The 25219-nt window shown below is 46.4% G+C and overlaps 1 protein-coding gene across 4 annotated transcripts in view; it reads left to right on the top strand.

Moving 5' to 3' along the window:
* BBS9 (Bardet-Biedl syndrome 9) overlaps window positions 1-25219 on the top strand; it is a 594435-nt gene that overhangs the window by 176550 nt on the left and 392666 nt on the right. For all 4 annotated transcript variants that reach the window (XM_077269285.1, XM_077269283.1, XM_077269284.1 and 1 more), the window contains one exon: window positions 3052-3136. In XM_077269285.1, coding sequence (XP_077125400.1) covers window positions 3052-3136 — 85 coding nt within the window. The remainder of the gene's footprint in view (window positions 1-3051; window positions 3137-25219) is intronic.

Below are 25219 nucleotides of genomic sequence, written 5' to 3'. Positions count from 1 at the left end.
AATGCAATGTGACGCCCGAAGACCATTCCATCAAAGTCTGCATTTCAAATGTCACTACTTCCCTTCCGAGCCCTGACGTGCGCCCAAACAGTGGTTTACCCCCACATATGAGGTATCAGCGTACTCACAACAAACTGGGCAACAAATATTGGGGTCCAATTTCTCCTGTTACCCTTGTGAAAATAAACAATTGCTTGCTAAAACATCTTTTTTGAGGAAAGAAAAATGATTTTTTATTTTCACGGCTCTGCGTTGTAAACTGTGAAGCACTTGGGGGTTGAACGTGCTCACCACACATCTAGATAAGTTCCTTGGGGGGTCTAGTTTCCAAAATGGGGTCACTTGTGGGGGGTTTCTACTGTTTAGGCACATCAGGGGCTCTGCAAACGTAACATGATTCCCGCAGACCATTCCATCAAAGTCTGCATTCCAAATCGTCACTACTTCCCTTCCGAGCCCCGGCATGTGCCCAAACAGTGGTTTACCCCCACATATGGGGTATCAGCGTACTCAGGAGAAACTGCACAACAACATTTGGGGTCAAATTTTTCCTGTCATCCTTGGGAAAATTAAAAAATTCTGGGCTAAAAAAATATTTTTGAGGAAAGAAAACACATTTATTATTTTCACGGCTCTGCGTTATAAACTTCTGTGAAGCGCTTGGGGGTTCAAATTGCTCACCACACATCTAGATAAGTTCCCTTGGGGGTCTAGTTTCCAAAGTGGGGTCACTTGTGGGGAGTTCCTACTGTTTAGGCACATCAGGGGCTCTGCAAACGCAACGTGACGCCCGCAGAGCATTCCATTAAAGTCTGCATTTCAAAACGTCACTACTTCCCTTCCGATCCCCAACGTGTGCCAAAACAGTGGTTTACCCCCACATATGGGGTATCATCGTACTCAGGACAAACTGGACAACAACATTTGGGGTCCAATTTCTCCTTTTATCCTTGGGAAAATAAAAAACTCCGGGCTAAAAATCATTTTTGAGGAAAGAAAAATAATTTTTTATTTTCATGGCTCTGCGTTATAAACTTCTGTGAAGCACCTGGGGGTTTTAAGTGCTCACTATGCATCTAGATTAGTTCCTTGGGGGGTCTAGTTTCCAAAATGGGGTCACTTGTGGGGGAGCTCCAATGTTTAGGCACACAGGGGCTCTCCAAACCTGACATGGTGTCCGCTAACGATGGAGATAATTTTTCATTCAAAAAGTCAAATGGCGCTCCTTCCCTTCCGAGCCTTACCATGTGCCCAAACAGTAGTTTACCCCCACATATGAGGTATTGGCGTACTCAGGAGAAATTGCCCAACAAATTTTAGGATCCATTTTATCCTGTTTCCCATGTGAAAATGAAAAAATTGAGGCTAAAAGAAATTTTGTGTGAAAAAAAATGTACTTTTTCATTTTTACGGATTAATTTGTGAAGCACCTGGGGGTTTAAAGTGCTCACCATGCTTCTAGATAAGTTCCTTGGGGGGTCTAGTTTCCAAAATGGGGTCACTTGTGGGGGAGCTCCAATGTTTAGGCACACGGGGGCTCTCCAAACGCGACATGGTGTCCGCTAAAGATTGGAGCCAATTTTTCATTCAAAAAGTCAAATGGCGCTCCTTCCCTTCCGAGCCCTGCCGTGCGCCCAAACAGTGGTTTACCCCCACATATGAGGTATCAGCGTACTCAGGACAAATTGGACAACAACATTCGTGGTCCAGTTTCTCCTTTTACCCTTGGGAAAATAAAAAAATTGTTGCGAAAAGATCATTTTTGTGACTAAAAAGTTAAATGTTAATTTTTTCCCTCCATGTTGCTTCTGCTGCTGTGAAACACCTGAAGGGTTAATAAACTTCTTGAATGTGGTTTTGAGCACCTTGAGGGGTGCAGTTTTTAGAATGGTGTCACTTTTGGGCATTTTCAGCCATATAGAACCCTCAAACTGACTTCAAATGTGAGGTGGTCCCTAAAAAAAATGGTTTTGTAAATTTTGTTGTAAAAATGAGAAATCACTGGTCAAATTTTAACCCGTATAACTTCCTAGCAAAAAAAAAATTTGTTTCCAAAATTGTGCTGATGTAAAGTAGACATTTTGGAAATGTTATTTATTAACTATTTTGTGTCACATAACTCTCTGGTTTAACAGAATAAAAATTCAAAATGTGAAAATTGCAAAATTTTCAAATTTTTCGCCAAATTTCCGTTTTTTTCACAAATAAACTCAGAAATTATCGACCTAAATTTACCACTAACATGAAGCCCAATATGTCACGAAAAAACAGTCTCAGAACCGCAAGGATCCGTTGAAGCATTCCTGAGTTATTACCTCATAAAGGGACACTGGTCAGAATTGCAAAAAATGGCAAGGTCATTAAGGCCAAAATAGGCTGGGTCATGAAGGGGTTAATACAATACATTATATGCACTACATAATAGTGTCTAGTAAATACCCAATAAGGCTATGTGCACACGGTGCGGATTTTGCTGCGGATTGGATGCTGCGGATTCGCAGCAGTTTTCCATGCGTTGTACAGTACCATGTAAACATATGGAAAACAAAATCCACAGTGCACATGCCGTGGGAAAAACGCGTGGAAACGTAGCGTGTCAATTCTTTGTGCGGATTCCGCAGCGGTTTACACCTGCTCCATAATAGGAATCCTCATGTGTAAAACCGCAGGTGGAATCCGCACAAAATCCGCAAAAAAAGTGCGGTTTACCTGCGGATTTACCAAAATCAGTCCGGAAAAATCCGCAGAGTAATCCGCAGCGTGTGCACATACCCTAAATGTGATCTCTGGTGTACCATTTTCAGAGCCAATGGAATATTATAGTCAGGTACCCAGGCTTCACAGACGTACATGGTCACTGCTCTCTCCGCCTCTTTATATTTATTTAGTTTTTGATTCTATGCTGAATTTAGTATAGCGTCTTTTTTATGCCATGTTTATTAAGCAGAGAAATCTTCAGGAGAGTAGATGCTCACTACAGACTGATTGTGTGTGAGGCCCACTGCCCCGACGCGGGCTGGAACACACTCTGATGTGTTGCTCTCTGTGCAGATACCAGGCGCTTGCTGTGGCGACAGATGCTGACACTAAAAAGGAAATTGAGCAGCAAAAAATTGGTTCTGGCAAGAAACTCCTGGTAAGTGTTTCCGAATATTTATCAGTATTTACATGTGGTAGGACTGGTCCCTCTTGTATAATTTTATCACCATTTGTAAGCTCATTAGCCAGGCTTCGCATACTGACTCACTGGAAAATGGGAGTCCAAATCCACCAAACATCTTGTCTTATCATGAAACATGTCATCATAGCATTAGAGGTTGGCCACTACTTTTTTTATTGAGAGGCTATTCTTATGATAGGCCATCTGTATCTGATCTGTAGGGGTACGACACCCGGCACCCCCAATGATCAGCGGTTGCTGGAGGCGACTCGAAGCTTTCACATGCTGCCGTAATACATCAGCTCTATCATTTCTATAGTGGCCGCGGCCCGGAACTGCAGATCCACCCCCTATTCAAGTGAATAGAGGATGGCTCTGTAATACCCAACTTCGGACACTATAGTTTTGACAGAGTTGCTGTGTTCCAGCAGCATATAGGAACTTCCAACTGGCACTACTTATCGATTAATGATCAGATACTGATGGCTTATCATACGGATGGGCCATCAATAGTAAATGTATATATATGAATACCAACATGTTCTGTAGAAGTCTGTACCTAAGGCCACGTTCACACATTCAGTATTTGGTCAGAATTTTAGATCGGTATTTGTAAGCCAAAGTCACAAGTGAATGAAAAGTGCAGAAGTGGTGTGTTTTTTCTATTATACTTTTCCACTTGTGATTGTGGCTTACAAATACTGATGTAAAATGCTGACCAAATACCGAACGTGTGAACTTGGCCAATCACCTGGAACTGTGCTGGGAAAAGCCAGACTAGAGTGCTCTCTGCAGTCATCCAGGCAGGCTTTCATCCATGCTGCCTGTGATTTGGGCAGCATATATCCACTGGTAGGTTCCCTTTAAAGGAGTTTTACATTACTTTCTGAAAACCTGCCAGAGGAGAGGGTTTGTTATAAAATAAAAAATAAGCATTATTTAGCACACCGTTCACCTGGACTGTAATTGATGATGTTCTTTCTTTTCAGGCATCTGATTGTGTATTTTTTTTTTAAATTATATCAAAACAGTCTCTTTTCTTACATCTTTCTTTCAAACCATTCTCTCAGTGAACTAATTGCATTAGATTTTTTAAAAAATACCTTTGTCATCTGCCATTGTGAATGACAAATGCTTTATTTCATGCTAATAACAAAAAAAAGTTAAACCGAGCAAAACATATACGTTGGAGAGTGGGTGATTAGATTATTAGAAAAGAGTACTATAAAAGGATTGGTATTAATGGCTTACCAGTTGAGGTGGATTCTCTAAGCTTTAGGTCTGGGTTTACAGCATGAACTGAAGGCAATGGTGCAGTGGAGGGGGTCTTGACCGGTGACACATGGATCAGCGAGGATCAGGAAGCCAAACAAGTGAAGTAGGATGCACCAAAAGAACTAAGCCAGGGGTACACACGGGAACAGGAATTGTACAGGAAACTGATATCTTCCAGCAGAAATGCAGTTAATCACAGGAGTTCAGAGATGTGTATGAAATCCAGCTCTAGTACTCCCAGAAAGGATGCAGTTAATCACAAGAATTATAGAAGAATCGTCTGGTATCTTCCAGCAGGGCAATGGTAAATAGCGGCAATGCATACAAAGTGGGACATTAAGCAAGGAAATTGTTACCAGCAGGATAGCAGTGAAGCATAGGTAAAATTTAGACTGGCTTAAAGAGATGCAATACCTCGATTGCACAGCACAGCTGTGAACAGCACGGAGAACAGTTAAGAGTAGTTAATCACTTTCTTGCTGAGTGGAAGGTGTCAACAATAACTAGTGAGCAGGACTAAACTTGGAAATAACACTGGTTGTTGCTTTGAATTCAAGAAGAGTTGGAAACACGTGGCTGGAGCTGAGCCAAGTAAGGTAGAAGTCAATCCTGACAACCTTGTGGCAATGGTGGACAATGTTACGCAACAGCATATAATAATAATAATGCATCAGGCCTCTGCCTGAGTAGACCTTAAAATCCCTAGGGTGATGTCGTCAGATGAGTTTATTGTGTTACCTGTGAAGCCCAGGGTGGACTGCTGCAAAGAGAGGTGGCCATGGGAGAAGGGAGGAAGGTTCAACACTGGAACCAGTACAGGTGAGTAACAGTAATTAGCTTGAGATACCTCCGTCAAAGAGAGCATAAAAATTACAAAACTATTATACATCATCATGGCTCCTCCACTGTGGACAGTGCTATTTGATTATATTATTATTATCAATATTAGTGATCTAAAGCATAATTGTAGGCTGTCCAAAAGTATACTATCCTAAAAGAGTTTGTTCTTGGGCTTTCTTCACTATTGCATTCATTTGAATGGGGATAAACTGCAATACCATATACAGCCAAGTGATAAAGGTGGCGCTGTGTCTGCGGAAAAGGGAATCCGGCCTCTTTGGAGGAGGTAGTAAATCGGGGTATAAGCCTCACCTCTTGGTTGGTGCTGTATGAACTTTGGCTCTTCACGTCCCTCTGTTGAGAGCAGCTTAATGTTCCCAGACCATTGCAGATAGTCAAATATCCAGTACATTGTTGTACTATTCTGTGTATTCCAGTAATTTAGTGTAAGAGCTTGAGATGATTTTTAGCTTTGTGGTTCTGTTCGCTAGATATATAGCTAATAGACCTCAGTGGGCTACACACCAGCTGCAGCTGTTTTACAGACACGCCATACCAGAAATTGTCCCAACTCGTATGGCAGAGAATATTTTATTCTAAGTTTTATCACATGTTTAGGAAACTCCCTTTGGTCATAAAAGGAACAATCTAGGTTTTGTTCATTTTTTGATCAAATATTCCCTTGCTCATCATTTCTAAGTGAGTATGTCGGACTGTCTCCTGCTCCATCACACAGGAGACTATTTTATGTCCATACTGCTGGCGCTGTGCGGGATTTTCACCTAATCACAATACGGTCTCAGCTTTTATGTCTTCAGCTTGGTCGTTAGGTGATCATTTTATGTTTGTGTGCAGTAAGTACAGTGATGAGATAAAAGTTCTCCACTTGTCACCGGGGTCTAATTTCTAGACTGTTTCACTGGGATTTTTTTTTCTTATGTTGAACATTGCAAAAACGATTTAAACGTTATTACCAAAGTTACAACCATAACAGTCCACTGTATTTCCTACATAAAGGAAATCATTTTTGTCACATTCACATTGATTCTTGTGATTTTTATTAAAAGCTAAGAGGATATTATGCAGAATAAAATGTGCATATTTCAGCTGTAAGATTCAGACTTGTATCTTGTCCATTGGTTATATCAACCCACATACAACTTAGAAAATAGCCATAAATTTCATTTTTATTTCATCAATCAATAGTGCACATGAAAATAAGCTACTAAAATATATATTATCAAAAAAATCTGCTTCTTTCTCCTCCCGTATTGATCTTTCACTCTCAGTTCATAAATAAAGTGTGTGAAATCTGTGTTCAAGGATGCCAGATTTTCACATTACAGAGATAGGAGATGACAGTTGGTGTTTTTACATTTCTATGGAGGAGATAGAGGTAGACGCAGACGGACATTCTGCTGCTAGTTCTGATGAAACGACAGTTAAAGAGGATATCCGGGACTTTAAAAAACAAAAAGGCATGTTGTTGCTAACAGAGGCAACTACCTGTCTGTTGTACCCGGTGCTGGTCATTGACCGCTCCGGCCAGAGATTCAGCTGCTTCCTGTCAACGGAGCAGCAGTTTCCTGTTGACAGGGCGGGACTACTGGAGTCATGCTGATTGACAGCCGGCTCCCCCAATTAGGCAGCAGGATCCAGCTGCCAGTCAGCATGACACAAGTAGTCCCACCCTGTATATAAAAAAAAGAGCCTATATTGTTTTTGCACATTAATTTATTTATTTTTATCTATAAGTCATTTTATAATTTATATGTACTCCCAAAATGCACCCTATAAATACACACAGCCACGTAAGTGTAAAAAGGAGAAAAATTATGGTTGCTGAAAGGCAAATCAAGGAAAAAAAAACATCTTTAATCCCTTCAGAATCTTTGATGTACATGTGCGTCAAAGGTCGTGTCCCTGCTGTGATGTGGGCTCACACTCTGAGCCCTGATTTTTCCCCGGTCTTGGTGGCTGGTTTAATCAGCCATCAAGTGCCTCAGCTGTTAACCAGTTAGATCACTGGATTTAACGTGGGGGATTTAACACACGCCAGGCGGAAGCGCGTCATTCATTCCGCACATCGGCCCCCCGTCACGTGATTGCGCTGTGCTGATGGGTTGTCGTAACAGCCGGGAGTCTATGGAAGACCCCATGCCTATCATTATGATATTCTTGTGAACGTCAGCCCGTGGCCGGCATTTATAGGAGATAATGAATAACTGCTATATATAGCACAGGCGTTCGGACGATCGCAGCTTCATGTCTCCTAATAGGACTACTGAACACAGTAAAAAGTGAACTGATCTAGGGAATCATATTGCCAGGTAAGTTTTACCATATAATGAACTTGGTAAGTTAAGAAAAAAAGCAATTGTGCAATTGCACTTTTTTTTGCAATTTCAATGCACTTGAAATTTTTTTCCCGTTTTACAGTACACTATATGGTAAAATCAGTGGTGTCATGCAAAAGTACAACTTGTACTGCAAAAGTGAAACTCTCAAATGGCTATATGGCTAGAAAAATAAAAATGTTATGGTTCTTGTAAGAAGGGGAGGAAAAAATGAAAACGAAAAAAAAAAAAAAGGAAAATCACTGGGTAGTGAAGGGGTTAGGGCTCCTTCTCACTTGCGAGCAACTCTGATGAGTCTCGCATGGTTAAAACTCGGCTCTGCACCCGGCACTCAGATCAGAGCGTGCGGCCGCATAGGAATACATGCAGCCGCGCACTACGCTCCTCTGTGCCAGCAGCAGCGCGGGGTATTGCCGTGTGAGACTCATCCGAGTCTCCTACAAGTGAGAAGGAGCCCTTAAAGGGAATCTGTCATCCCAAAAATCGTATATGAGCTGTGGCCACTGGCATCAGGGGCTTATCTACAGCATTCTGTAATGTGTACATAAGCCCCCAATGTAACCTGAAAGGTAAGAAATACCGGTTTCATTATGCTCACCCAGGGGCGGGCCCGCTGCGCTCCGGGTCCGGCGCCTCCCATCTTCATACGATGTCGTTCTCTTCTTGTCTTCATGCTGCGGCTCCGGCGCAGGCGTACTTTGTCTGCCCTATTGAGGGCAGAGCAAAGTACTGCAGTGTGCAGGTGCTGGACCTCTCTGACCTTTCCCGGCGCCTGCTCACTGCAGTACTTTGCTCTGCCCTCAACAGGGCAGACAAAGTACGCCTGCGCTGCAGCAGGAAGAAAAGAAGAGGACGTCATCGTATGATGATAAGAGGTGCCAGACCCGGACCGGACCGCAACTACCATCGGACCCGGACTGCAGCGGGACCGCCCCTGGGTGAGTATAATCTAACCTCTTTTTCTCATCTTTCAGGATACATCGGGGGCTTATCTACAGCATTACAGAATGCTGTAGATAAGCCCCTGATGCCGGTGGCTTTATCTCATATACGATTTTTGGGGTGACAGATTCCCTTTAAGGACTTTCCTGCAATCTGTTTGATGGTTAGTAGCTAGGTTTAGTATGGCACCTGAACTTGACTTGAACTTGACCCTGAACCACACTTAAGTCAATGGGACCTGAACTTTGGTGCTGTAAAATGTTCGGATTAAGGCCTAGGGGACAGAAAAAGGAAGCAAAATTTGGGGTAACAGCAGTACAGTTGCCCTGCAAACAAATGTGGATTGGAAAATTAATTAAAATAACATAGAATAAAAAATAATAATCTTGGACCAGGAGGCAGAGGTCCAAGTGGAAGAGGAAATTGAGGAGGAGGTGAAGATGAACATGGCGTTGTAGGTGGAAGAGGAGGAGGTAACAAACATTGCTTTTGTTAGGGAAATTAGTTAAAATAACATAGAATGAATTAAAAAATAAATCTTGAACCAGGAGGCGTTGGTCCAAGTGAAGGAGGAGGTTGAGGAGGAGGTGGACGTGGACATGGCATTGAAGGTGAAAGAGGCGGAAGAGGAGATAGCTAACATTGTTTTTGAGGGTTTTTTGTATTTTTTTTTTTAGGGAAATTTCTTAAAATAACATAGAATAAAAAAAGTAAAATAACAATCTTGAGCCAGGGTGAGGAGCTCCAAGTGGAGGAGGAGGTTGAGGTGGACGTGGTGGTGTAGGAGGAAGAGGCGAAGGAGGAGGTACTCAACACTGTTTTTTTTATTTAGGGAATTGACTTAACCAATTATGTGACTGAGCTAATTTTGACCTTAATGACCAGGCCAAATGTCACTTTATAAGTAGAATGCTTCAATGGCTATCAAGGGGCTCTGAGATTATTTTTTCATGACATATTGTACTTCATGATAAAATTAGTTTGATATGGCTTCCGTTTATTTGTGAAAATATCACAATTTTGGCGAAAATTTTGAAAGCAATCGCAATTTTCAAACTTTCAATCTCTATATCCTTAAATGCTGTACAAAATAATTACCATAATAAATAACATTTCCCATTTGTCTACTTTACATCCGAATCATTTTCCAGTCATCATTTAATTTTGTTAGGACATTAGAGGGGTTAAAATTTTAGCAGCAATTTATCATTTTTTCAACAAATTTACAAAACCTGTTTCTTTAGAGACCTATTCAGATTTTAATGGACCTTGAGGGGCCTATATATTGGAAACACCCCAAAAGTGAGACCATTTTAAAAACCTCTCCCCGCAAATACTTCAAAACTGTTGTCAGGAAACTTTTTAACCCTTCACCTGGTACACAGGAATTAATGTAAAGTGAAATGAAAAAAATACCTCTAAAATTTTGCTTTAGCCCCAATGTTTTCACTTTTGTAAGAGGTAACACCAAAAAGTGAAGCCTACAGTTTGTTACCCACTTTCTTTTGAGCGCAGCAATACCCCACATGTAGTCAAAAAGATCTGTTTGGACAAAGGGCAGGGCTTGAAACAGAATGAGCACCATTTTAATTTTGGAGCACAATTTGGCTGAAATAGATTGCAGGAGATATGTCACATTTACAGACCCTAAGGTGCCTGAACAGCAGAAACCCCCCACAAATGACCCCATTTTGGAAACCACAACCCTCGAGGATTTTAGGTAGAGGTATAGTGAGGATTTTGAACCCAAGAGTACTGCACAGAAATTGATAACATTAGGTCATCATATTGAATATGTTGTCATTAGTTTTGAGGTCAAGTGCTCGCTACTCGTATTTGCATAATTTGCTCGGGAATGCAGCAAGTGAGTGAAATCAGGGGTGGAGTAAGGGTAGCCAGGGCCCCGGGCTGTTCAGACACTGTGGGCCCCCCCGGTCATGTGACGGGGTCATGTGTGTCATGTTACAAAGATTTTGTAAGTCGCCACCATAACACGGTAGCTACTTTTGGCTGGGCCCTACTCTACTGTAACCTATTAAATATTTGTTAAAATATGCAATACAATTTAGGTATATCATGATTTATTTTTCAATTTTTAAAATGACCAATATCACATACAAGGAACAAATACCGCTACACCATGTCAAGACCACATATTACCACCACTTGGTGACCAAATAGCACATACAAGGGACAGATACCACAACACCATTTCCAGACCACATATTACCACCACATAGTGACTGAATACTACAATACTGATCAGTAATAAAAAAAATACACAATGCTATCACCATAAGTGCCAGTATTCACAGGACATCTGTACTTAGTATGCAGTGTCTGTGTAGAGGTTATACAGTGATCACTGGTGACATTATACACAGGACCTCTGTATATAGTATACAGTGTATAGTGTCAGTGTATAGATAACGCTGACTCACCAGTGACGTCTCTAGGTGAAGTCCTTCATCTTTCATCCAGCACAGACCGCCATCATTTCTTCCAGCCAGGACTCGTCTCTGCAGGAAATAACACAGTTATCTCGAGCTTGCAGAACACATTACTTAATTTTTCACAACTTCTACATTACACCACATGAAGAAAAAAAGGCGACATAGTGTCACTCTGCACAGTAACAGGACTGCCCCACTATTTAAAACAGTATACTCAAAAAATAAAATAAATACATCACTGCAGTAATAATATCCCTTAATTAGCCCCTATGGTAATAATATTCCCCATCCTGGCCCCGTTTATCTAATTCCTGGCTTCAGCCATATGTTCTCGCATCCTGCCCTCATGAGTATCCATTCTACCCCATATGATCTCCCCATCCTGCCCCATCTGTCTCCATCGTATCCATCCTGCCCGATGATCCAATCCTGCCCCATGTCTTTCATTCTGCCCCGTGTCTCCAATCATGCCCCGTATCTACATTCTGCCCATGCCTCCAGTCCTGGCCCCAGTGTCTCCAGCAATCTGCCCCAGTGTGTCCAGCATATTACCCCCAGTGGGTCCAGCAATCTGCCCCAGTATGTCCAGCATATTGCCCCAGTGTGTCCAGCAATCTGCCCGTGTCTGACTCCAGCATATTGCCCCCAGTGTGTCCAGCAATCTTCCCCAGTGTGTCCAGCATTGCCCCCAGACAGTGTCTCCAGCAATCTGCCCCAGTGTGTCCAGCATATTGCCCCAGTGTGTCCAGCAATCTGCCCCTAGTATGCACAGCAATCTGCCCCCAGTGTGTCGAGCATATTTCCCCCAGTGTGTCCAGCAGTCTGCCCCAGTGTGTCCAGTATATTACCCCCAGTGTGTCCAGCAATCTGCCCCAGTATGTCCAGCATATTGCCCCAGTGTGTCCAGCAATCTGCCCGTGTCTGACTCCAGCATATTGCCCCCAGTGTGTCCAGCAATCTTCCCCAGTGTGTCCAGCATTGCCCCCAGTGTGTCCAGCAATCTGCCCCAGTGTGTCCAGCATATTACCCCCAGTGTGTCCAGCAATCTGCCCCAGTGTGTCCAGCATATTACCCCCAGTGTGTCCAACAGTCTGCCCCAGTATGTCCAGCATATTGCCCCAGTTTGTCCAGCAATCTGCCCTAGTGTCTGACTCCAGCAATCTGCCCCCAGTGTGTCCAGCATATTACCCCCAGTGTGTCCAGCATATTACCCCCAGTGTGTCCAGAAATCTGCCCCAGTGTGTCCAGCATATTACCCCCAGTGTGTCCAGCAATCTGCCCCAGTATGTCCAGTATATTGCCCCAGTGTGTCCAGCAATCTGCCCTAGTGTCTGACTCCAGCATATTGCCCCCAGTGAGTCCAGCAATCTGCCCCAGTGTGTCCAGCATTGCCCCCAGACAGTGTGTCCAGCAATCTGCCCCAGTGTGTCCTTCAATCTGCCCCAGTGTGTCCAGCATATTACCCCCAGTGTGTCCAGCATATTACCCCCAGTGTGTCCAGCAATCTGCCCCAGTATGTCCAGCATATTGCCCCAGTGTGTCCAGCAATCTGTCCCAGTGTGTCCAGCATATTGCCCCAGTGTGTCCAGCAATCTGCCCCAGTGTCTGACTCCAGCATATTGCCCCAGTGTGTCCAGCAATCTGCCCCAGTGTGTCCAGCATATTACCCCCAGTGTGTCCAGCAATCTGCCCCAGTATGTCCAGCATTTTGCCCCAGTGTGTCCAGCAATCTGCCCCAGTGTCTGACTCCAGCATATTGCCCCCACTGTGTCCAACAATCTGCCCCAGTGTGTCCAGCATTGCCCAGCAATCTGCCCCAGTATGTCCAGCATATTGCCCCAGTGTGTCCAGCAATCTGCCCCAGTGTGTCCAGTATTGCCCCCAGTGTGTCCAGCAATCTGCCCCAGTGTGTCCAGCATATTACCCCCAGTGTGTCCAGCATTGCCCCCAGTGTGTCCAGCAATCTGCCCCAGTGTGTCCAGCATATTACCCCCAGTGTGTCCAGCAATCTGCCCCACTATGTCCAGCATATTGCCCCAGTGTTCAGTATGTCCAGCATATTGCCCCAGTGTGTCCAGCAATCTGCCCCTGTGTGTCCAGTATTGCCCTCAGTGTATCCAGCAATCTGCCCCAGTGTGTCCAGCATATTACCCCCAGTGTGTCCAGTATTGCCCCCAGTGTGTCCAGCAACCTGCCCCAGTGTGTCCAGCATATTACCCCCAGTGTGTCCAGCAATCTGCCCCAGTGTGTCCAGCATATTACCCCCAGTGTGTCCAGCATTGCCCCCAGACAGTGTGTCCACCAGCAATCTGCCCCAGTGTGTCCAGCATTGCCCCAGACAGTGTGTCCAGCAATCTGCCCCAGTGTGTCCAGCATTGCCCCAGTGTGTCCAGCAATCAGCTCCAGTGTGTCCAGCATATTACCCCCAGTGTGTCCAGAAATCTGCCCCAGTGTGTCCAGCATATTACCCCCAGTGTGTCCAGCAATCTGCCCCAGTATGTCCAGCAATCTGCCCCAGTGTGTCCAGCATTGCCCCCAGTGTGTCCAGCAATCTGCCCCAGTATGTCCAGCAATCTGCCCCAGTGTGTCCAGCATTGCCCCCAGACAGTGTGTCCAGCATTGCCCCCAGTGTGTCCAGCAATCTGCCCCAGTGTGTCCAGCATTGCCCCCAGAGAGTGTGTCCAGCAATCTGCCCCAGTGTGTCCAGCATTGCCCCCAGAGAGTGTCTCCAGCAATCTGCCCCAGTTTGTCCAGCATTGCCCCCAGAGAGTGTGTCCAGCAATCTGCCCCAGTGTGTCCAGCATTGCCCCCAGTGTGTCCGACTCCAGCAATCTGCCCCATTGTCTCCAGCAATCTGCCCCATTGTCTCCAGCAATCTGCCCCAGTGTCTCCAGCATTGCCCCGAGTGTGTCCAGCATTCTGGCCCGCCCGGGCCCCCTGGATTGCCGTTAGCAAAAAAAAAAAAATGAGTTTTCCTCACCTGACCTGTGCGCTCCAGCGGCGAGCTCCCTCCAGCAGCGCACACTCGCAGGCGACTGACAATGACGTCAGACGCCGGCGACGTGTGCGCTGCGCCTGCGGCCAACTTCAGCTGCCAGCCTTCAATTGGCTGGCGGCTGTTGTTAACTATTGACGTGCGGGCGCGCGCCCGCACGTCAATAGGTGAAACTGCCGCAGCGCCGGTAGGGGCCCGGTGAGCAGATGAGACGGGGCCCGATGCGGGCCCCCTCTCTGCCCACCGGGCCCATACGCCAGTCAGGACAGTAATGCCCTGACTGGCGGCGGGCCATCTGAGCGGTAGCCGAGGGGCCCCCCCACACCACTAGGCCCTGGGCTACCGCCCTGATTGACCCTATTATAATCCGCCCCTGAGTGAAATGCTCGAGTCCCCACCCCGCAGGTTTTGCGAATTAGACACCCAAATAAAACCTGCAGGGATGATATGTTTGTGGCAGGTAATCCCTGCATGTTTTTTGGGTGTCTAACGGCCATGAAACATGGGGGGCTGGGACTTGTAGAATGTCACCCGAGCATCCACGAGACTCGGTGCATACCCAAGCACCCGATGCAAACTCGAGTAGCAAACAACACTAGTCATCATAATATTTTTGTTTTTAACAGTTGAAAAAACCCTTACTGTAAACCTAAGCCCAACCCTCACCCTAATGGCAATGAATGAAAAAAAGAAAAATGATAACAAAAAATGTCATCTGACTAAGCCGATGACACAGGGATTAGTTACTAATTATTGGGCTTTTGATCACTGTTAGAGGGTGCCAGCTGGCATATCTCGGCAGGCGCACTGCGCATGCACCCGTCATGCGAGGTACTGAGATGGGCCTGGGGGACATAATGTCTCTCTCATCTGACATGATATATCATGTCAGAAGAGACAGAAATTATTTTTATATCACATGATTGGAGACTAGAAAAACTGACCTTGATTGTGTCCTCCAGGGTCTGCGCTACCCCGGTATCTCTGAGCTCTTCGGACTCTGGGGGTGCTATAGACTGATTTCCTATCGCCGTTTTAAAACGGCTAAGAGAGAATAAGGCCCTTTAGTGGATAGGGTTGAGCGAAACGGATCGGTCAATTTCATAAATCGCCGACTTTCGAAAAAGTCGGGTTTCGTGAAACCCGACCCGATCCCAGTGTGGGATCGGCCATGCAGTCGGCGATTTTCGCGCCAAAGTCGCGTTTCGTATGACGCTTTAAGCGCCATTTCTCAGCCAATGAAGGATGGACCAGAGTGTGGGCAGCGTGATGACATAGGTCTCAGTCCCCACCATCTTAGAGAAGGGCGTAACAGTCATTGGCTTGCTTTCAGCGGTGTCACAAGGGCTATAAAGGGGCGTGCACGCCGACCACCATCTTACTTCTGCCGATCTGAGAGGTTGCTGCCGCTTCGTCAGAAGCAGGGATATTGTTAGGGAGGAAATATAAACCCCCAAACCGCTTGTGCTGTAGCGATTTCCACTGTCCAACACCACCTTTTCTTTGCAGGGACAGTGGAGGCTAGATTTCTGTGCATCAGCTCTGTAGCTTATAAGGCTCCCTGATAGCTGCATTGCTGTTTGTACGCCGCTGTGCAAACCAACTGCTTTTTTCAAAGCAAAAGTCCTGTTGCTCCTTTCTGCACAGTTCCATTGTTTCTTTGTCCACACTCTTGTGTGCAGCAGTCCTTTTTATTGCTGACATACTTGTCCTTTGATCATTGTAGGGAGATTGAAATTCTACTACAGCCCTTGGGGTCTAAGGGGTAACGTTTCTCCTTATGGAGAGTGACATACCAGCTGGCTTGTCAAGGTAAGGAGGCTTATTCGCCGTGCAATGCTCCTCTGGGAATTTAAATATGCAAATTGCCTCTGCTGAAAAAAAGAGGACTTAACTCTATAGCGCCACCTATTGGAAGTAGCGATCCTACATGTCACAATCAACCCTTTAACGAGTCGTGCAATATGACTTAGGATAAAAGCCAAATCAGTATCTCAATTCGCAGACACGGTGTTTCGGGCTGTTGGCCCTCGTCAGTGCGAAGCATGAGAACTGATTTGGCTAGGTGAGAGGCTCTGGACTGGGGTCTAAGGGGTAATGTTTCTCCTTATGGAGAGTGACATACCAGCTGGCTTGTCAAGGTAAGGAGGCTTATTCGCCGTGCAATGCTCCTCTGGGAATTTAAATATGCAAATTGCCTCTGCTGAAAAAAAGAGGACTTAACTCTATAGCGCCACCTATTGGAAGTAGCGATCCTACAAGTCACAATCAACACTTTAACGAGTCGTGCAATATGACTTAGGATAAAAGCCAAATCAGTATCTCTACTTCCAATAGTTGGCGCTATAGAGTTAAGTCCTCTTTTTTTCAGCAGAGGCAATTTGCACACTACAGCCCTTGTATTTTTTGATATATCTGCCAGCTACTTTCTGCCAATCAAACTGTGTAGTGTAATACAGTGGGCCTGATTTTCCCAGCAGTCTCCCACACCTATAAAGGGAAATTTCTATTGCCACTGAGTGCACTTTCGTCAGTCCTGTTTGTGGCATATCTGCCAGCCACTTTCTGCCAATCAAACTGTGTAGTGTAATACAGTGGGCCTGATTTTTTCCTGCATTCTCCCACACAAAAAGGGAGATTTATATTGCCACTCAGTGCATCTGCGTCAGTCCTGTTTGTGGCATATCTGTCAGCCACTTTCTGACACTGAAACTGTGTAGTGTAACAGTGGGCCTGATTTTTCTGCTGTCTCCCACACATGAAAAGGGAGATTTCTATTGCCACTGACTGCATCTGCGTCAGTCCTGTTTGTGGCATATCTGTCAGCCACTTTCTGACACTGAAACTGTGTAGTGTAACAGTGGGCCTGATTTTCCCAGCAGTCTCCCACACCTATAAAGGGAGATTTTGATTCACAACAAGTTTACGTACACCTTCTGCCTGGTTTTACAGTACCATATAACGGTTGTTAGTTTAGTTACAGTTTTCCAAGAATGAGGAAGTCTGGTGGAAGAGGTCGTGGCCGTGGGCGGTCATTGCCAGCTGGTAATGATGGTAGTGGTGGTGGTCGTGGAGCATCAGATGGTCGTGGGAAAAGCAATATAGCACCTAAGTCTCGAGTTGTTGAGCCAGCGTCATCGTCTGGCTACACAAGGCCTCGAACGCTCCCTTTTCCGGGAGTAGGAAAACCGCTTTTAAAGCCGGAGCAGAAGGAAAAAGTTTTGGCTTTCCTTGCTGACTCTGCCTCTAGCTCTTTCGCCTCCTCTTCGGAAAGTGCAAAATTTAAAAGCAGCGCATCGTCAGTGGATGCTCCCGGTCAGGTACAAGTCGCTTCCTTGTGTCCTTCACCCAGAACAACACTGAAGGATGCGTCAGGCGACACAACAGGTTACTCCATGGAGCTCTTTACACATACCGTGCCTGGGTTAGAAAGGGAAATTGTTAACAGGCCATGCCCATTACAAGATGAATCGGACATGGAGTGCACAGATGCACAGCCACAGCTAGATCATTATGCTGTTCCATTGACTCAGATCACAACATTGCCCTCGCAGTGTACAGAGCCATAATCTGACTCTGATGAGACTATGGTGCCCCGTCCCGAACGCTATAGCACCGGCTTACACGGTGACACAGAGGAAGGTGCACAGGACATAGAAGAGGAGGTGATAGATGACCCAGTTGTTGACCCTGATTGGCAGCCATTGGGGGAAGAGGGTGCCGCTGCCTGTAGCTCAGAAGCGGAGGAGGATGATCTGCTGCATCCATCTACATCGCAAAAGCTGTCATCTGGCAGGCCCGCATCATGCCCAAAACGTGTGTCAAAAACCACAACAGGTGTAGGACAGTGTTGCCATCCAGTGATAGTAGCACGACGTGCAAAGCCTGAAAAGGTATTCCATAGTAGGACGAGTGCAGTGTGGCAATTTTTTAACCAAGATCCGAATGATCAGTCCAAAGTAATATGTAAGAAATGCTCCAAGACCTTTAACAGAGGGAAGAATCTACAAGGTTTAAATACAACGTGCATGCGTAGACATCTAACCAGCAGGCACTTTGAAGCATGGACTAACTACCAAACTTCCCGTACCGTTGATGCACCTCCTCATATTGAAGTTAGTCAGCAACGCAACTTTGCTTCCCTTCACTGGAAGCCCACCGGTTATGGCACCATCAGTAACAAATGTGGAGGTATTGTCACAAGGCCAAAGCAGTCAGGGTCCTGGAATCACAAGGTTCTTGGTTGGAAACATTGTAGGTAGGCCCACATCAAGAATACAAGAATACCATCACCAAGCCTTTATCAATCTGCCATGTCCACCACCGCCTCCGCTAGTTCCACTATATGCAGCTCTCCAGTCCAGCTCAGCCTACAAGAGACTCTAGATAGGAAAAGAAAGGACTCTTCCTCTCATCCGCGTACACAGGGTTTGAACGGCTACATTGCTCGACTAATCTCTTTAGAGATGATGCCTTACCGGTTGGTTGAAAGTGAAGCTTTCAAAGCCCTGATGGACTACGCAATACCACACTATGACCTACCCAGTCGACACTTCTTTGCGAGAAAAGCCACCCCAGCACTCCACCAACATGTCAAAGAACGCATTGTCCATGCACTGAGGCAATCGGTCAGTAGAAAGGCGCACCTAACAACTGATGCATGGACCAGTATGCATGGCCAGGGACGTTACGTGTCCATCACGGCACACTGGGTTAATGTGGTGGATGCAGGGTCTACAGGGGACAGCCATAGTGTCACAGTTCTGCCTAGCCCACGGTCTAGGAAACAGTTGGCTGTAGGCGTTTGCACCTCCTCCTCCAGAAGCGAAAGCTCGTCCACAGAGCTCAGTCGCACGAACACTCCATCCGCAGCTGCCAGTGTTGCACCCATGGTGTCCCATTATGGAACAGCTTGTGGTAAGCGTCAGCAGGCTGTGCTGCAAATGAAGTGTTTGGGCGACAACAGACACACCGTGGAAGTACTGGCCGAGTACTTGCAGCAAGAAACTCAGTCATGGCTGGGCAGTGTACATCTTGAGGCAGGCAAGGTAGTCAGTGATAACGGAAGGAATTTTATGGCTGCCATAGCCCTTTCTGAAATGAAACACATACCTTGCCTGGCTCACACCTTGAACCTTGTGGTGCAGTGCTTCCTCAAGAATTACCTTGATTTACCAGCCCTGCTCCTGAAGGTGCGCAGACTTTGCTCGCACATCTGCCGGTCGTCCGTACACTCCAGCCGTATGCTTAACCATCAGCGATCGCTGAATCTTCCCCAGCACCGCCTAATAATAGACGTTGCAACAAGGTGGAACTCTACACTGCACATGCTTCAGAGGCTGTGCGAGCAGAGGCGTGCTGTCATGTATTTGTGGGAGGATACACATACACGGGCAGGCAGTTGGATGGCAGACATGGAGTTGTCTGGTGTGCAGTGGTCGAAGCTCCAAGACATCTGTCAAGCCCTTCAGTGTTTTGAGGAATGCACACGGCTGGTCAGTGCGGACGACGCCATCATAAGCATGAGCATCCCACTAATGCGTCTGCTGATGCAAAGTTTGACGCACATCAAGGAGCAGGCGTCTGCGGCCGAGGAGGAGGGAAGCCTTGATGACAGTCAGCCATTGTCTTGTCAGGGATGTCTCCGGGACGAGGTGGCGGATGGAGAGGAGGAGGAGGATGATGGGGCTGAATATTTATGGGAGGAGGATGCTTCTCAGGGGGCAATAGAAACTGCTGGCATTGCAAGGTCAGGTACAGGGTTTTTGCGGGCCACAAGTGAGGTAGATTTTCAAGAAAGTGCTCCTTAACCCAGCACAAGCAGTGAATTGACACCTGGAACTTTGGCCCACATGGCAGAGTATGCCTTGCGTATCCTAAAACGGGACCCCCACATTATCAAAATGACCGATGACGATTACTGGTTGGCCTGCATCCTTGATCCACGATACAAAGGCAAATTACAAAATATCATGCCACATGAGAACCTTGAGCAAATATTGGCTACCAAACAAGCAACTCTTGTAGACCGTTTGGTTCAGGCATTCCCAGCACACAGCGGCGCTGATGGTTCTCACACGAGCTGTAGGGGGCAACATGGCAGAGGTGCTAGAGGTGCACAAAGCCGAAGTGGCATTGGACAGAGGGGATTTCTCACCAGGTTGTGGAGTGATTTCACAATGACCGCAGACATGGCAGGTACTGCTGCATCGATTCAAAGTGACAGGAGACAGCATTTGTCCAGTATGGTTACCAACTATTTTTCCGCCACTATCAATGTTCTCCCTCACAGGTCATTCCCCTTTGATTACTGGGCATCTAAACTAGACACCTGGCCCGAATTGGCAGAATATGCATTACAGAAGCTCGCTTGCCCAGCTGCTAGTGTGCTCTCAGAAAGAGTCTTCAGTGCTGCTGGTTCAATACTGACCGAAAAAAGGACACATCTGGCTCCCCGAAATGTTGATGATCTAACCTTCATTAAAATGAACCAATCATGGATTTCGAATTATTTTGCCCCACCTTCCCCTGCTGACACGTAGCTTGCCAGAAATTTTTTTTATTGTTTTTGGCCTCCTCTTACTGAGTGCTCCAATTCCGCTATTTGCAGGTGCCGAATGTCCACCATAGGCCATTTGTATACCTCCCTAAATTGGCTGACTCCCCCCACAGGGCCATGGTCACAACATGGCGCAAGCACCCGTGCGAGTGCCGTTTGCCTGGACAGGTGGGTGTGCCCACTCTTGGGCCACGGCACTGGCACAGGGTCCCTCATAGTACAATGAAGTGTCTCTGACGGTGGTGGTGCACAACCAACGTCAGACACACCGTCGTAATATGAGGTGCCCTGGGCCAGTACCGCCGCCCACGAGACAGTGTTCCCCCCCAGCTCGAACTGTGCTCTACCACTTGCAAAACTTTCCTCTCCCTGCCCCACCACTGTGTAGTCAGTGCTGTTAAATCCTTAAATGGCACTGCCATAACAAATTTGTTGCAATGATAGATGATAGTAAAAATATACAGGGGCCCTGGCCTCCATTTAGACCCCTTAATACTTTGCGCCAACTACCCGTCTGCAACTCTGTAGAGGAGCCCACCCCTGTACCTCGCTATGCCACCAGTTTATTTATGACTTATTTACTTTGTCCTAGTAACTGTGTCAGACTCTCACAACAGTTGTCCTGCACCGCTGAACCCAGCAAGGCCGCCTGTGTACTCCTCTTACCAATTGTGAACTGTATATAGCCTTCTTTTTTATTTTACGCCTACTCAGTGTGTCAGCCACTAATTACACTTGTCCTCCTCCGCTGAACCACGCTATGCCGACTGTGTACTCCTATTCCAAATTTTGAACTACAATTAGCCACCTTTTTTAATTGTAGGCCTACTCTGTCTGTCTGAGCCACTTATTACAGTTGTCCTCCGCTGAACAAAGCTATGTCACCTGTGTACTCCACTAACCAATTTTGAACTGCATTTTGCCTACTTTCTTATGTATGCCTACTAACTGTGTCTGCCTCCCATTACAGTTGTCCTCCACTCAACAAAGCTGAGCCTCAGTTTTCATCCGATGTCAGATATTTAACTGCATTTGGCCTACTTGTTTGGTTGGGCCCTAGTAATGGTGTCTGCTGCTTCTTGGTGTTCTCTTCCACTGAACAAAGCTGACCTTCAATCTTCAGGCTTTCGGCCTATAGGAAATTTTAAACTGCATTTGGCCTACTACTTTGGTTGGGCCCTAGTAACGGTGTCTGTCGCTCCTTGCTTGTCTCATCCACTGAACAAATCTGAGCTTCAATCTTCAGGCTTTCGGCCTGTATTTAGAATTTTAAACTGCATTTGGGCTACTAGTTTGGTTGGGGCCTACTAACGGTGTCTGCCGCTCCTTGGTGTTCTCCAGGTTTTTTTTCCTGAGCTTCAATCTTCTGGCTTTCGGTCTATATTTTTAATATGAAACTGCATTTGGGATACTAGTTTGGTTGGGCCTACTAACGGCATAGCTCCCAACCGTCCCTCATTGTGCGGGACTGTCCCGGTTTTTAGCCTTTGCCCCGCTGTCCAGCACGGGATGCTCTGATCCCGCAGACATCAGGACCGACACGCCCCCTTGTGTTAAGCCATGCCCCGGGCCCTTACCCTTCCGTATGGCTGCCTGCTTTCTGCACACAGGACCTGGAGGGGAGGAGTCAGGGGTCACATGATCGGGACCTCTGTGGATTGCAGGACTCGGCTGTGCTGGTTGCTGGATGAGGAAAGTAAGCTGCCTTGTGTGGGGTCAGGAGGTGTGTACAGTGTGGATGTAGCAGAGTCATGTGTGTTTGAAGTGTATGGAGCGGAGCCGTGTGTGTGCGAGGTGTATGGAGCAGAGCCGTGTGTGTATGAGGTGTATGGAGCGGAGCCGTGTGTGTGCGAGGTGTATGGAGCGGAGCCGTGTGTGTGCGAGGTGTATGGAGCGGAGCCGTGTGTGTGCGAGGTGTATGGAGCGGAGCCGTGTGTGTGCGAGGTGTATGGAGCGGAGCTGTGTGTGTGCGAGGTGTATGGAGCGGAGCCGTGTGTGTGTGAGGTGTATGGAGCGGAGCCGTGTGTGTGCGAGGTGTATGGAGCGGAGCCATGTGTGTGCGAGGTGTATGGAGCGGAGCCATGTGTGTATGAGGTGTATGGAGCGGAGCCATGTGTGCATGAGGTGTATGGAGTGGAGCGCGTGTCTACGGAGCGGAGCCATGTGTGCAAAGTGTACGGAGCGCAGCCACGTGTGTAGGAGTAGCTATGTGTGGCCATTATATTGTACGAAGTATCATGTGCGGTCATTATACAGTATGGAGCATCATGTGCGGTCATTATACAGTATGGGGCATCATGTGGGGCCATTATACAGTATGGAGCATCATGTGCGGTCATTATACAGTATGGAGCATCATGTGCGGTCATTATACAGTATGGAGCATCATGTGCGGTCATTACAGTATGGAGCATCATGTGGGGTCATTATACAGTATGGAGCATCATGTGGGGTCATTATACAGTATGGAGCATCATGTGGGGCCATTATACAGTATGGAGCATCATGTGCAGCCAATATACAGTATGGAGCATCATGTGCAGTCATTATACAGTATGGAGCATCATGTGCGGTCATTATACAGTATGGAGCATCATCTGCGGTCATTATTCAGTATGGAGCATCATGTGCGGTCATTATACATTATGGAGCATCATGTGTGGTCATCATACAGTATGGAGCATCATGTCTGGCCATTATACAGTATGGAGCACTGTGTGGCCATATTTTTTTGTTTATAATTTTTGTATATGTAAATGGGTGTGGTTGGGACGTATGGGTGTGACTAATTATGAATGGGTGTGGTTAGAGGCGTGGCCTAAAATTTGCCGCGCCGCAAACTTTGTCCCTCTATCCCATCTTCAAAAGTTGGGAGGTATGCTAATGGTGTCTGCCGCTCCTTGCTTTTCTCCTCCACTGAACAAAGCTGAGCTTCAATCTTCAGGCTTTCGGCCTATATCAGATATTAAACAGCATTTGGCCTACTAGTTTGATTGGGGCCTACTAACGGTGTCTGCCGCTCTTTGGTGTTCTCCTCCACTGAACAAAGCAGTGCCGCCTGTTTACTCCTGTTAACAATTTTGAACTTTATTTGGCCCACTTTATTATTTGGGACTACTAACTGTGTCTGCCTCTCATTACAGTTGTCCTCCACTGAACAAAGCAATGCCACCTGTTTAGTCCTGTTACCAATTTTGAACTGCATTTAGCCCACTTTATTATTTGGGCCTATATCTGTGTTTCCTCCTCATCCTGCCCATTGCCCAGCCAGTGCTACATGAGTCTGCTGGTACATTGACCCAGACCACTACATTCCCCTCGCACTCTACACAGCCAGAATCTAACCCTGCTGAAATTCAGGTTCCCCTTCCCGCATACTATACCACCTTACATAGGGACAAAGAGGAAGGTGCAGGTTCCTTCATCAGGTGGGGAGGGCATACTCGTTGGCGATGTCACTGGCACAGGGCCCCTCATAGTACGCAAAAGTGTCTCTGCCGGTGGGAGGCGCCCCCGCCGTCAAACACAACGCTGTACTTTGAGGGGCCCAGTGCCAATGCCAACGAGTGGGCCCCCCCTGCTTGTTCAGGATCACAGCACTTGCAAAGTTGAAATACTGACCTCTCCCTGCTCCACCGTCGTGACGAAGTCCGCGTTTCCTGGGCCCACTAAAAACCTTGAGCCAGCCCTACCCCTCCACAACTTTAGCCAAATGACCCCCGATTTTCAATGCCTAACTATTATTATAAGGTAAATTAAGATTCACAAGCTTAAGTGACACAAATTGATGTTTTTTGACATTAAAATGGGCACTGTAGGTGTTTTCCTGTCCTCCACTCACTGCCGACTTTGCTCCCCCATTGACTTACATTGGGTTTCGTGTTTCGGTCGATCCCCGACTTTGCGCGATTATCGGCCGATTTCACTCGACTCGACTTTTGACAAAGTCGGGTTTCACGAAACCTGACTCGATCCTAAAAAAGTAAAAGTCGCTCAACCCTATTAGTGGACGCCGAATCCACACAGTAAAACGGACTTCTGGGAAAAAGTCCGTGTTCGGAGTTCGGCATCGGGCACCATATGTCCCGGTATGATCCCCGATCTTTACAGTTTGGGTTCTCCCATCCCTAATAGTAACACTAAGCTGTCATATTAGAGCTCACATTTCCTGGTGAATTAGAAAGACATAAGCTCTCATCTCTAACGATACCTTTCTATTAGGAATTTCTTTTATAAATCCCTGATATATTTGGGGTTCATCACAGGTGGTTTCTGGATTTGTGGAAGCTGAAACCTACTTGCTTTCTTTTTTTATTGCTTTTTAACCTTTCGGTGTACATGACAGCGTTGTTGAATTGGCATCTGCTAAGTCTCTGTCTCATCTTTCATAAATTGCATGCTTTAGGAAAACTAACCCATTTGTAATGATGTGTGGCTAGGCCCAGCTTTCATCTGCTTGTAGGCTCTGAATGGGGGTATCGTTACAGCCAAATCCTTCACCACCTTCCTAGTCATTTAATGTGTCTGCTGCTGATTTCACTCTCTGTGTTATCTCCGGTTCAGCTTCCATCCCTTGTTAAATCCCCTTATTATCCTACATCAGACTGATAACTGTGCCTATGCCCAGAACTAGAACAC

The sequence above is a fragment of the Ranitomeya variabilis genome, chromosome 6, assembly GCF_051348905.1.
Source record: "Ranitomeya variabilis isolate aRanVar5 chromosome 6, aRanVar5.hap1, whole genome shotgun sequence".
NCBI lineage: Eukaryota > Metazoa > Chordata > Amphibia > Anura > Dendrobatidae > Ranitomeya > Ranitomeya variabilis.
Note: the sequence above shows the minus strand (reverse complement) of the source record. Positions and strands in the feature narration are given on the sequence as shown.